This window comes from Pholcus phalangioides, unplaced genomic scaffold (assembly GCF_987345545.1).
Source record: "Pholcus phalangioides strain wild (caught in Gottingen) unplaced genomic scaffold, Ppha-v1.0 ptg000022l_1, whole genome shotgun sequence".
In the NCBI taxonomy this organism is placed as follows: Eukaryota; Metazoa; Arthropoda; class Arachnida; order Araneae; family Pholcidae; genus Pholcus; species Pholcus phalangioides.
This window is the reverse complement of record NW_028301615.1, coordinates 38,544,905-38,557,428: the sequence shown is the minus strand read 5'-3', so window position 1 is coordinate 38,557,428 and position 12,524 is coordinate 38,544,905. Positions and strand designations below refer to the sequence as shown.

The 12,524-nt window shown below is 35.4% G+C and overlaps 1 protein-coding gene across 2 annotated transcripts in view; it reads right to left on the bottom strand.

Annotated features, from left to right (window-relative positions):
- mus312 (mutagen-sensitive 312) overlaps nt 1-12,524 on the bottom strand; it is a 63,507-nt gene that overhangs the window by 13,959 nt on the left and 37,024 nt on the right. For both annotated transcript variants that reach the window (XM_089249499.1, XM_089249500.1), the window contains exons 17-19: nt 9,730-10,048; nt 5,981-6,172; nt 900-1,149 (exon numbers count right to left, since the gene is read on the bottom strand). In XM_089249499.1, the coding sequence (XP_089105625.1) occupies nt 900-1,149; nt 5,981-6,172; nt 9,730-10,048 (761 nt within the window). The remainder of the gene's footprint in view (nt 1-899; nt 1,150-5,980; nt 6,173-9,729; nt 10,049-12,524) is intronic.

Below are 12,524 nucleotides of genomic sequence, written 5' to 3'. Positions count from 1 at the left end.
GGTACGAACTGGGGGGAAGAATATAGAAAACAAGATATTTTCCCTTATGAGCTTGAGGGGATCACCGATAGATGGTGCCTTCATTTTCCAGTTTAATGGCAGAGATACACCCATCCTTCGGAAACGGTTCGATATCTCTCTGAGATGGGAAGCGGGGTGTGCCCGGTCTACAAAGGTCAAAGTTTAATGGCATTAAATTGCAGTATAACGAAATGGCTGGAGTTGGTGTGTGGTAAAGTAATACATCAGCGTTTCTCGGTCTTAGTGAATCTGAAGACCCATCCTTCGGAAACGGTTCGATATCTCTCTGAGATGGGAAGCGGGGTGTGCCCGGTCTACAAAGGTCAAAGTTTAATGGCATTAAATTGCAGTATAACGAAATGGCTGGAGTTGGTGTGTGGTAAAGTAATACATCAGCGTTTCTCGGTCTTAGTGAATCCGAAGACCATAAAATATCTCAAAGTGTGAGGTGCGACGCACACTTCGAGAACCACTGATTCACAGTACATTTTATTAAAACCTATGTAAATATCTTAAATATTTGTGATGCAAATGAATTAATTTCCATTTTAATTATAATTAAATTTTGGAGAATCTTTGAGGTCTGCATGGCCCTCGTTCTTAGGCCATAAGTTGAGAGGTGCTACTTTAAGTGGTTTTCTTTAATTAAACCCAAGTATTTATTGTTTACCGGTTATAACAAGTATCAAATATTGCAAATATTCATGCGCAACTTTGTTATATCCAGTTCAACTATAAATAGAAATCTTGTGATTAAAAGTTGAAGGATTATGACAATGCACCCTAGACAAACAATACAATACATATTCATATGAAATCAAATAATACTGTGAAACAGTTGCACTATACTAAACTACTACACACATAGTTTAACATACCTTGATGTCTGTGAACTGTTGTGGGGTTCCTGAGTTGAACTTTCTTCGTTATGATGTGGATTTTTATTAGGGCTGATGACAATGTCCAACTTGACTTTCTTACTCTGGTTGTTGTTTCCAGTAGCTTTTGTTTTCTTCTTTGGTGCATTTATTGTGTGTTTTCTGGTTGCTGGCTTATTCGTCCCTAAAATTTTTGGAGGTGACTGATTGTCACCTTTACTACTTGACACTGTATCTCCATTTTCTGTAACTGATAAAATTATTAATGTTGACACGATTGGGGAAACTCAACACTGAATCAAGTTATGTTAATTCCCTTCCAAAAAAAACTAACTTTCACACCCTTACAGTTAATCACTGCAATTATGGCCACAATCGTTTCTGATACAATAAATGAAAAGCGTGTGGTGAACACATAATGGTTACCATTATGTATTGTGAACACACAACACATAATGTTAACCATCCATTGACCAGTGAGGCTTTTTTGCCAGATACCAAAATTGTTAAATTATAAGCTTAATGGATGGACAAATATAGAATAAAATGTTCTAATTCCATGTTAAAATAAGTTTTACATAACAATGAAAAAAATAATAATAAATTGTCCTCTTTCAAATACAAATACAAATACAACGCCACAACAGGCAAATTTCCCAACGAGGTGGCTGACTTAAGAACATCATGGATCCCCGAGCCATTTTTTGGAGGCCCTACCTACTACTGCTACACCACACCACACCCCACCCCACCCCCAGCGGAACCCCCAACGAATCGGTACATGAGGGAATGTGCGCGTACGTGTAGTGAAACCTGACGTGAAGTTTTTTGTTTCTCTGCAATGCTTGTTATGTGTAGTGCTGCCATCTGCCACCAGTTTTTCTAACTATGAGTGAAGTGTTATGATTGAATGATTTATCGTTGTAGGACTGTTGCTCTCTGTGGCGAGACTTTTTAACGGGGAGATCGGCTCGCATTTGCGCCTTGAAGTTGGGAACCACAGAAAACCAACTTCAGCCGACCACCACTGTGGGGTTCGAACCCGGATCCTCGCATCGCGAGTCCGTCACTATAACCACTCGACCACCACAGCGGCATCAGGGTATGAAAAAACATGAAAATACCAGGATTTAAAAAAACAAAATTTTAATTGGATGTGATTGTTTTAATTAAAATTAAACTGAATGCTTATTAATTAAAACAAATCTTTTATATATGCATTAAGAATGCATATTTTCATATCCCCCTAACTGCTTTTTCTCCTAATTGCTCCAATTTAATTAAGCATTAATGAATAAACTGCAAACGGACTACAAGCAAAAAATATGCTCACCAAAAATCTGTGTTTATATAGCATAAAAGGTCATTGAGCCAAAATTAACTTCATGTATTGTAACAAGCTACTCGCTAACTTGTTACATTAATTTGTAGTTAAATTTTAATGAAGACTTTTAGAATATAATTTTATTTACGACGCCAAACAGTCTGGGAACTGGGTTGGACTTTTATTCAGATATCGTGTATAGAAATAGGTGAGGCACCTATATGCACAGGTGTTACCTTCAACGCCTTTTGCAGATTCTCAGAATTGACCCTGCCCTTTGGGCAGCGGTACCTTGAGAAGGAGTGGCAGATGGATTTATCATTGGTATGTAGACATCGGGGCAGCAGCGAGATTCCAGTAAGGGATTCTAGTCTGGGACCCAAAGGGGAGGGGGTGTGACGTTTAGGAGACAGAACCAATGAGAGGGAAACAGGAGGAAATTGGACGAGAGAAGGTGGTTGAAAGGGACAGAATGAACTGGGTCTTGATGAGAGGTGGTTGTCTGGTTTTGGGATAAAAGTGGAAGGAACAGAACTTGACGAAAGCCTGGGGTAAGTCTTGACCTATTGCTTTCTCCATTTCTCTCTTGCTCAAGGAGTAGTAGCATAAAACATATGTACTGATTTATAAGTATGTAATTTTAAAACATCCTCATATATACATTATTTGTTAAAGCTGTAAATAAATAATCTTTTACTCCCACCTGAGGACTAGGGTTGAATAATTGAGTGGTATTAATTGGTATCTCGAGTATCAGCCCCAGATGCGGAGAGCAGCTCTGGGACAGTATTAACAATTTTTTTGTAAGCAAAAGTGTTTTTGGTCATGAACCCACTATCCCCATTAAAGTGAATGAGTGGTGACATCTCAGTATCACACATCTGGGGTGCAGACATGTCAATTCACTCAATGTACAACCAAAGGGACATTCAGCATCAACTAAAAAACAAATTCTATTCACAAGATTGTTCCTTGCACAATTAATGGATGTGTTTCCAACTTGCATGATGTTGCTTAAGAGTTTACACATTTTCTTTCTTTCCCAGATTCAATGAGTTTTGGTAAAAAAACGAGCAAACGCAAAATGTTAATATGGAAAGTAAAGTCAAAAGTCCAATGATATTTATGTTGGTACAACACACACACATCTATTATTATTTTGAATCAACAATCAGGGTATAGAATTCAAGGTTTTATACAAAAAAAATAAATCCTCCGTTTTTAATCATTGGAACCCTAGTGCCACATAACAATGCATTGAATATAGTGCAGTTTATCTCCCTATATTTTTCTTAAATGTTTTCCATGCGCAAAATATAGAAATAGAGCAGCTTTCTTTCTGCACTGTATATAGGGATTAAGTTCAAGTCTATATTTATCCCAAAAAAAGATCTTCTATACTTCTTTCAATTGCAAACTTTATCACATATCAGTATTATGCAAACCATACCAAGTTACATTCACTTCAATATCATTGAATTTATGTAAAGAAAAACAAAATTTAAATTTTGTGATTAAAAAGACGGTGTACCCTGTCTTTCATCAAAGTGAGAGTGTAAAGTCAGTCATTCTGATGTAATTTCCTGTGTATAGTCTACAGATACATTTAAGAAACCATTTGAATTACTTAATACCAATTACAGGCTGCTGCATATTACCTGAAGCTTTACTTCTGTAAAGTTCACAAAAATTATAGAAATTAAAAATTTATTTTTATGTATTATACGTACTATTAAATACAACAAATCAGTTTCAACAAATTCTGTGTTTTTTAATATCCATATATTAGCTTTAAATCACTTAAGGCAAAATAACTCTGAAAAGCTAAATTTGCTCTGCTAGCTTGTACTCCCATCAGAGAAATTTGCTGATCACAAAGGGTTAAAGGGCAACCCTTTTTTTTTTGGTATTCTAAAATCGCAAAATCTGAACTATACATTTGGAGTTAAGAAACTTGTTACGAGGCATATCAGGCTATACAAAGGACGAAATTAATATTAGGCTTACTCATTTATCTTTTTAGAAATACTTGCCGCAGTCATAAAATTTTTTAGGAAAAACAGTGTAGTTTACACATGGCTTTTGTGCTGCTGTGCAGGAGTAGTCATGGCCAGAGATGCCAAAATGAAGGAAACATTGAAAGGGCAAAGAAAACATCGAAAGTTGCCAGTTTCTATGTATATACAGGTACTATGTATATACAGGTTACTCAAGTCCTTAAGCAAGAAAGGGAGTGGTGTGTTGCATTAGACATTCATTAATTATTATGAAGGGACTCAGCTTACTCATAAAATTTATTTGGGGGGGGGGGGCCTCAAACAGCCTCAGTTCCCAGGTTCTGGTGCTTATAGTCTATAGTCATGGCTTTGCATCATAAAATGCCTGAAATGTTTAAACCCTGCTATTTACGCAGTGGTGGCTGACTTAAGCTGGTTTTTGAAAATTTGAGGTGCAAATGTAAGCCAACCCTCTTTCTGAAGAAATCTTGCGACAGCGATTATCAGACTTTACAACATTTATATTTCATTCAGAGAAAAACCCATCAAAATGATACAGATTCAGAAGAGAGATAACTGCACATGAACACATAACATTCATTGCACTTAATAAAAGGCTCAGATAAATTCCACAATAGTTTAGTTAATTGTAACACAAGCATGTCTTAGGAGTTAAAATTATAGTAAATTGGCATCTATGGCAATAAACTATATATATATATATATATGCATATATATAGTTTATTGCCATAGTAAAAGGTTAATTTTCTTTCTAATTTCAATTCTAATATTAGTATTAGAATTCTGAAAAATATATTTTTTGGACAACAATCAAGAATTAAAAAAACATGCAATGATGTAAATGATTTTCTTAAAGCATTTTCTGACTTTTTAAATGTCTTGAGAGGCAATGGTTATACGTCCTCCTTTATAGGTTTCAAACTTCACCGTTTTTCAATTTGTTAGTTGATGCCATTTGGCTCATAATTTGTGACATTGCCATTAAAAAGTTGAATTTCAGGTAGGTTTTTTTCATTTTTACATTTTTGTTTTCTACTTTTCAACTTTTAAACACACTTTTGTGGAGGGGTCCATTTAATATTGTGCCACTAATGTATTTTTCGTGTTTTTCTAGTTTTATTCAATTTTTGCATTTTCTCGTATTTGCTTTTTGACTTCGGGGGGGGGGGGGGTTCCCCCCTGGAGAACAACCTCCTCATTGTTCCATTTATTTTTGTATTTTTTCATCTTTGCATTTTTCTTCTAATTTTATAATTTCTAGTTATGTGTATACAGCTGCCTTTGGTGCTATACTCTAATACGCTGGGGACACCTAAGAACTCAACTGGGTTGTGTCAAAACCAGCTTTAGTCTTGAAGCTGATGTTGACACAACTATAAAGCTGGTGTTGATTGTGTAAATAATGTTAAATAAAAAGCTCTTCCATATCTCATCTTCCTGTGAATTCTCATTTATCCAATTTTGTAGCTGCTCGTTTTAACCTTGTCAGTTTTGTCTTTTTTTTTTATAGCGCTCCTTGGTGTTTTAAAAAACTCATCTTTGAATTTTGGGCAGTACTTGGAACAAATTAATGGATTTCCCATGGAAAACTATAAGAAATTATGTTTTGGCTAATGAACATGATTCCAGGACGAATTACCTTTATTAGAAGAGATATCACTGTATTTGGAAAAATTAATTGTGATCTGTTTGCTTATAAAGTTGAAAAATGGTCAAATAGGTAGGGAAAAAAATCTTACAGGGATGTGTTTCATCATAAATATGAGTTAAAACAGCGACAGCTTTCTTTCGAGGCAATGGCCTGATACCATACTTTTTCAGTGCATCCTTTATGTCTGGAGTGAACATGGACTTGAAGTCTGGTAAAGGCGTGATCGGAGAATCAGATATCCTAACTACTGGTGCGAGTGGCATACTTTTCTGTGCAATACCTTAAGAAAAAATTCAAATTAATTTTACACAATGCAAATTGATAGAAAATAATTAGCATGATTTTTCAGACACATTTGAATGAATTGGAAACAATGGAGAGAAGATGTTGAAGTAATTAAATTTATATTCAATGTATTAAATACAATCAAAGTTCATAAAAAATTTTGAACACCAATTGTTAGGTGAGATTTCAAAAGTCAAAAGAGCAACACAAAAATGCTCTAAGGCCCTCAACCTTTCAGAAACGGTGGGCCAAATTGAAAATTCCCACAAAGCCTGTGGGCAACCAGCTCATGTAATTTAGTGCTATCTTAAAGACAAAAATAACTGAAAACTTTCATTTATTCTGAAATTATATCAATTATCAATTTTGATTAGTTCTGAAATAATTTTTTTCACCAATTCTGATAAGTTTTTGATTAATTGCTGATTAAATTAATTAATTTTAGGTTAATTTTGATCTGAAATCATGTTAAATGATTCTTTAATTAAAGTCAAACCCTGATTTAACGCCATCATCTGTACCGAAGAATTTTGGCAACATAACGAGTTTGGCATTATATCAGATCATGATTGAAATAACGTTCCAGAGAAGCTCCATCGCATAAATTCACATATTCATTGCAAACTACCATATCTGAGTGCCTTTTTAGTGTTGCTCTATGAATAAAACAATTTATTTTATATGCATTCAATGTTGAGCAAATTCGTGAAATTGTATAAATCATACAATTACTTGAATATTTAATATAAAACTGAACAGAAACATACACTTACCTCCAAAATAATTTTAATTCTGCATAAATTTAGTAATACATTTAAAAAGTGCCCAAACAAAATAAACAAAGAGTATCATTGTTTTTTGTCAATTAGTTTTTTTCTAGAAATATTTTTTAATGCTTTTGTATGAGTTCTCTTATTTTCCATAATAACCTTGTCAAGATATTTTTCAAACGATAGAAAATTATCCATGGCAGCCTTATCCGGAGCATTTTTTTCTAGGTATCTCTAGAATTTATGAATGCAGTTTTTCACTTCTTGTGACATGATATTTTCTTGCTCACTTTCACGCTCAGATGATTCTGAGCTGGAATCAGGATCAGCCATTTCAATGACATCCTCATCGGTGAATTCTCAAAATGTTGAAATTTCATTGTCAAGAGCAATGTATTCAGTTGCTGTCAATGGATGCTGCAAATCAGTTAATTTAACAATGTCTTCTTGAACTCTTCAATTTTGTGAGTTTTGGAGCTGTAGTCAGTTTTTCTTTTATTAAACCAGTGTCTCCAACAATTGATAATAGTCTCTTTGGATACTTCATCCCAAGCTTTTTTATGTAGTAAATAGCACCTCTTAATGAAAGAGCTGAAAAGTCATCTTTTTCAAGCAGTCAATTGCATAGCGAATATGATGCTTACGATAATATGCTTTGAAACACTTAATAATTCTTGCATTCAAAGGTAATAACACTCCGGTACAACCAGGTGGCAAAAATTCTACTTGTATAATGCTCATTGGAGTGAATTTATGGCAGGATGTCCAATAAGAGAAGTATGCATAGTTTCTGGCTTCTCAGTTCTGCATTAAATTTTTCTACCATTTTTGAAACAAAAGTGAAGTCATCCATGCTTTCTTGTTATTTTTGCAATCAACATATATAGATGGATTGAAGTTTTTAGTCTCTTGGGCTGATTTTCCAATTACAGTCAGATTTCTTTGTTTGATCCATAAGATTTGCACAGAAAACTAGTGATAAGTGATGTTTAGCTTTTTCAGTCCTTTAACCGAACCTTTGGATATGGTTCTATCTGGTTGCAAACGATAAAAGAGGCCACTCTCATCCATGTTACACATCAGCAGCTTGATATTCAGCAATTAGTATACTTAATTTTTCTTGTGCATTTATCACACATCTTTGTTAACACTAGCAGTTTCACTACATCGCAAGTGCTGAGACAGGCTTCGTCACTTCTTGAATCTGTGAGCCACCCATTGCTGTATTTGAAGTTCGTAATGTTCATCTGTTGACCAAAACGTTTCACCTGTTCTTTGATAATGATTCCAGTTATTGTAGCATTTTTTTTTTTTTCGCATTCATTTGAGCTATCCAAATGTCAAGGGCATCTAATTTTTCATGTGTTTCACACACTTTATTTTTTTAATGCTGTTATATTGATCAGTTCCTTGAAGCCATTTTTCGTTTAGACACAGAATATCACTAATAGAACGTCGGCGATAGGCTTTTTCCACAAGAGGGAAAAATGGTTCAATATTGTTTTTTGCGTTGAATCTGGATACTTCCTTTTATAGCCACAAATTTCCATCTTTTTAGTTATCTAAAGAAAAACTCTTTTCGACATTCGAGTAAATTGCGGGAACTGATTTCTTAATGTTTACCCATACCTAGGGCTGTCTTAAGAGCATCATGGGTCCCCGGGCCAAGTGGTTTTTCTGCGGCCCTACCTGGAAAATTCTAGAAAATTTCAACCAGATCTCATTTTTGTAAGGCTCCTTTTCTCTTGAGGCCGGGTGGGCCCATGTGTTAAAACGGCACTGCCCATACCACTCCAAATGAATGACTAATGAGTAAAAACATGCACTGTTGAAAAACTTGTCTTGGTAACCTTGACAAACTGATGTAGTATGCTCATTGTACACTTTCCCTTATCAATACGCTCCTTTGAATGGATTGGTTGTTTAGCTTTAAAAAGGAGTTTCTAAAACACCCTGACCACACCATTCTTTATTCTTCCAGTCATTTGCTCTGAACTGTTATGTTGACTGATAACAGTGGGATGAAAAAGATAAATCCCCCAAATCCTTTCAAAACAAAGGGAAATGATGGGAAAAGAAATGTGGAAATTCTTGGAAAATGGCCCATAGACATTATATGCATCAATACAATAGTTGGTGTTATAATCAGTTGGCATTAAAACAGGTTTTTTGCATTATAATCCCTATATGGAAGATTTATTCATTGAAAATTTGTGGTGGTAAGCGGGGTTGGTACTACAACAGGGTTCGACTGTATTTATTTCTGTGATTCTGAAAAATTATTTTCCTTCTCAATATATCTTGAAATAATGTCTTTCAATAATAATGCAATTATTCTTCTATCGGTTACAAATAATTTCTATTGGAAATTACAAAATTATTTTTCTTATTGATTTATAAGTTTTTTTCACTAACTCTGAAATTATTTGTTTAAAAAATTATTATTTTTTCAGTAATTCTGAATTTTCATTAATTCTGTAATTATTTGTTTCATTAATTCTGAGTTTTCATCCATGTAACATACACCCCTCAGAAACAATCATCTTTGAGTTAGGCATATAATGACTTGACATACACCTACTGGTATACTCAAAATAGGCAGTTGAACTCCAAACTCCTCCACCTTCCCATCTTGAATCGAGATTGTGGTATTTGTTTGAAGAACCCCCTCCCCCCCCCCCCAGAAAATCCTGCATACAACTACTGCACATGAACCACTTAATTACAAATCCTCTTCAGAGGAATTATTATGAGGTTTATGTTCACATATATTCACACATACCTGTAACATCGCGAGATCTCTGGATTTGATGAGTAGTAGGAGTTCCCTTGTCCATTCCGTTGTCAAAATTGATTACTCGCAGATCTGAATCTGCACAATTATTGAAATTCAATTTAGAACCTAAAGAAGATTTGCATCTCTCATCATTCTCAATATCCACAACTGTAGCTGAAACAGACTTGTCATTCTCCCGAAGAGCCGCTCGTCTTTTCTCCTTTTCTCTCCGTCTCATAATACGCTCAAGCAAGGGAAGAAACTCTTCTTCTTCATCAGATGATTTTTCACTTACATGAGCAGAAATATAACTAGGCATGTGTGTCTGAGAGAAATAATACAAATGACAATCATCCAATTAGAATAATTCTCTGCAGAAAAATATTTTTCAAGGAAATCATATCAAGGGAATACCATGTTTTTTCATGGATAAGAAATTCGTTTTTGTTAATTGTGGGGAGTTTTGCTGCTATACCGGCATCGATTAAGCTTATCTGCATTATAAATGAGTGCTACACAATGTAGTAAACATCGCTAAAAATTAGAAATCACGTAAAAAAACTAATAGTACCTTGAAATTAGTTCCAGGAGCTATGGTTGAGACACCACAGGGTGTACTATCTTCCCATGCTTTTAGGGAGTCCCCTCCTCATCAACACTGTTTATGACTACACTAGAGTCTCAAAAGTTTGAGGTTCTGAGAATAATCCGAGGTGCTGGAATTTTTCGAAATTCCTTCTCTCAAACCTATCTCTCCGTTTTTTTCACCAAGACTGTGTTTTATTTTATTTTATTCTCCCACCAAATGTAATTTCAGTTTTAAGGGGCCTTCATTCCCAAGAGACTGCGGTCTTCACAACACTCCCATGACAGAATTTTTCACAAGCTTCTCGTTAGTAAATTTATAGTGTAAAAAAATAATAACATTCGTATCAGGTCCTAGGGATACGTGAGAACCCCTTATAGATTCTCTTATAAAAGACTATAGGTCTTGGCAACCCTAACTCTTGCATAGCTTTGTCTTCTTGTACAGGCCTTGGGGCAAAAATATTGCATAAATCTTATATATAAATGTGAAAGTCTGTATGTATGTTCTTTATACAAATTTACAGTTTTAAACCAATCGCCACAAAATTTTGCATATATACCAAATGGGACCCGACTTGAACGATAGGCTACTTTAAAAGTTCGTCAGAGCTAGGCAAATGCCCGAAATGGCAAAAAAACTGTCGGGCAACAATGGTTTTGGGACCTCAACAATCACTTTCGGAACATTTACTTTGGTTACGGTGGTTCCTAACAATGCATTTCAGACGTGTATATGTCCTTACAATGGTTTGTCACATCTTTAATGCTGCCATCATAACAGTTTATTCCTTTATAATGGTTTGTCACTTTTCCAATCCTCCCAGTAATTGAAAGAAACCTGGGAAGCACCGGGTATTTTTGCTAGCCTATACACAGGGTGTCCTGTAAGTGCTAATGCGGCCTTTATCTCATCAACTGCCCATCGTAGACATATAGTTTCAATTTAAAAAATGCTTAAAAGGCGTTTGAATAATATTTGCTGCACAAGCTGGACATATGACGTCACTAACAACTACGACGACAAAACTGAGAACAAAACTGTTCAACACCAGCTGGATGAACTCAATGCTTGCCTCAAATCATCAACCCTTTGGCACGAAGTTAAAAAACTACCATTATCCACCAACATGCAAGTTCAACTGCAAAATGACTCAGCGCTGCTACCATTTTCACATCAGTTGATCAAAATTGGCAATGGAAGAATTCCCGTAGACCCAAGCACTGGACTGATTACTTTCTCAAATGGATTTTACTAGTTGTTAAACTCAGTTCAAGAACTTGCAACCCAAACATTCAACAAAATCACTGAAACCATGAGTGGCTTTGTGAGAGAGCGATTCTGGCACCAAAAAATGACAGTGTGAACAAGATCAACGAAAAATCCTAAAAATTATTCCAGGAGACTCCACATCTTACAAATCGGTTGACACTGTCACAGACACAACGCAGACAGTTCTGTATCCTGCAGAATATGATTATGATATGAAAGATTATGGGCATCTTTTTTCTCAGCCACCTCGTTGGGCATTTTGCTTGTTGTGGCGTTGTATTTGTATACAAAGTGTTCTGTTAATGGACCGACGAACTCAGAGGGTTGTTAGTAGGCATCGAGAGAAACAAAAATTGCAATGGAACATGATGTCGCAAACCACGTTGAGAGGGTGAAAATTGCAAAATATCCTGCAGGCTCTGAGTCCAGAGGAGATGAAAGGTGGATGTCAATTGATCACTGAATGCATTCATGGGTTCGCTCACCATATCTGCGAAACACATCTGCTGGGGTAGGATCACGCACTGCAGACAAAGTAAATTATGTGGATGACATCAAAAGCATACTTGGTATCTTTGAGTGCGTCCGGGAATCGTTTTTATGTTGTTGTAGACTGTGCAATGACAGCAGCTGCCACTTGCAGCAACTCTTGTAATAATTAATCAAATGAATCTTTTTGTAGTTATTATTGTACTTTTTGTCATTTCAGCATGACGTCAAAAACCTGCATACGTTTTTTGCAATTTTCACCCTCTCAACATGGTTTGCAACACCACGTTCCATTGCAATTTTTATTCCTCTTGATATCTACTAACAACCCTCTGAGTTTGTCGGTCCATAAACAGAACACCCTGCATATATTCATCTTAAATAGACCGATGGTAATTGGGCAGATGAAAGATCCTGAATTGTTTTGATTATGAGAGAAAATTTTCATCACAGA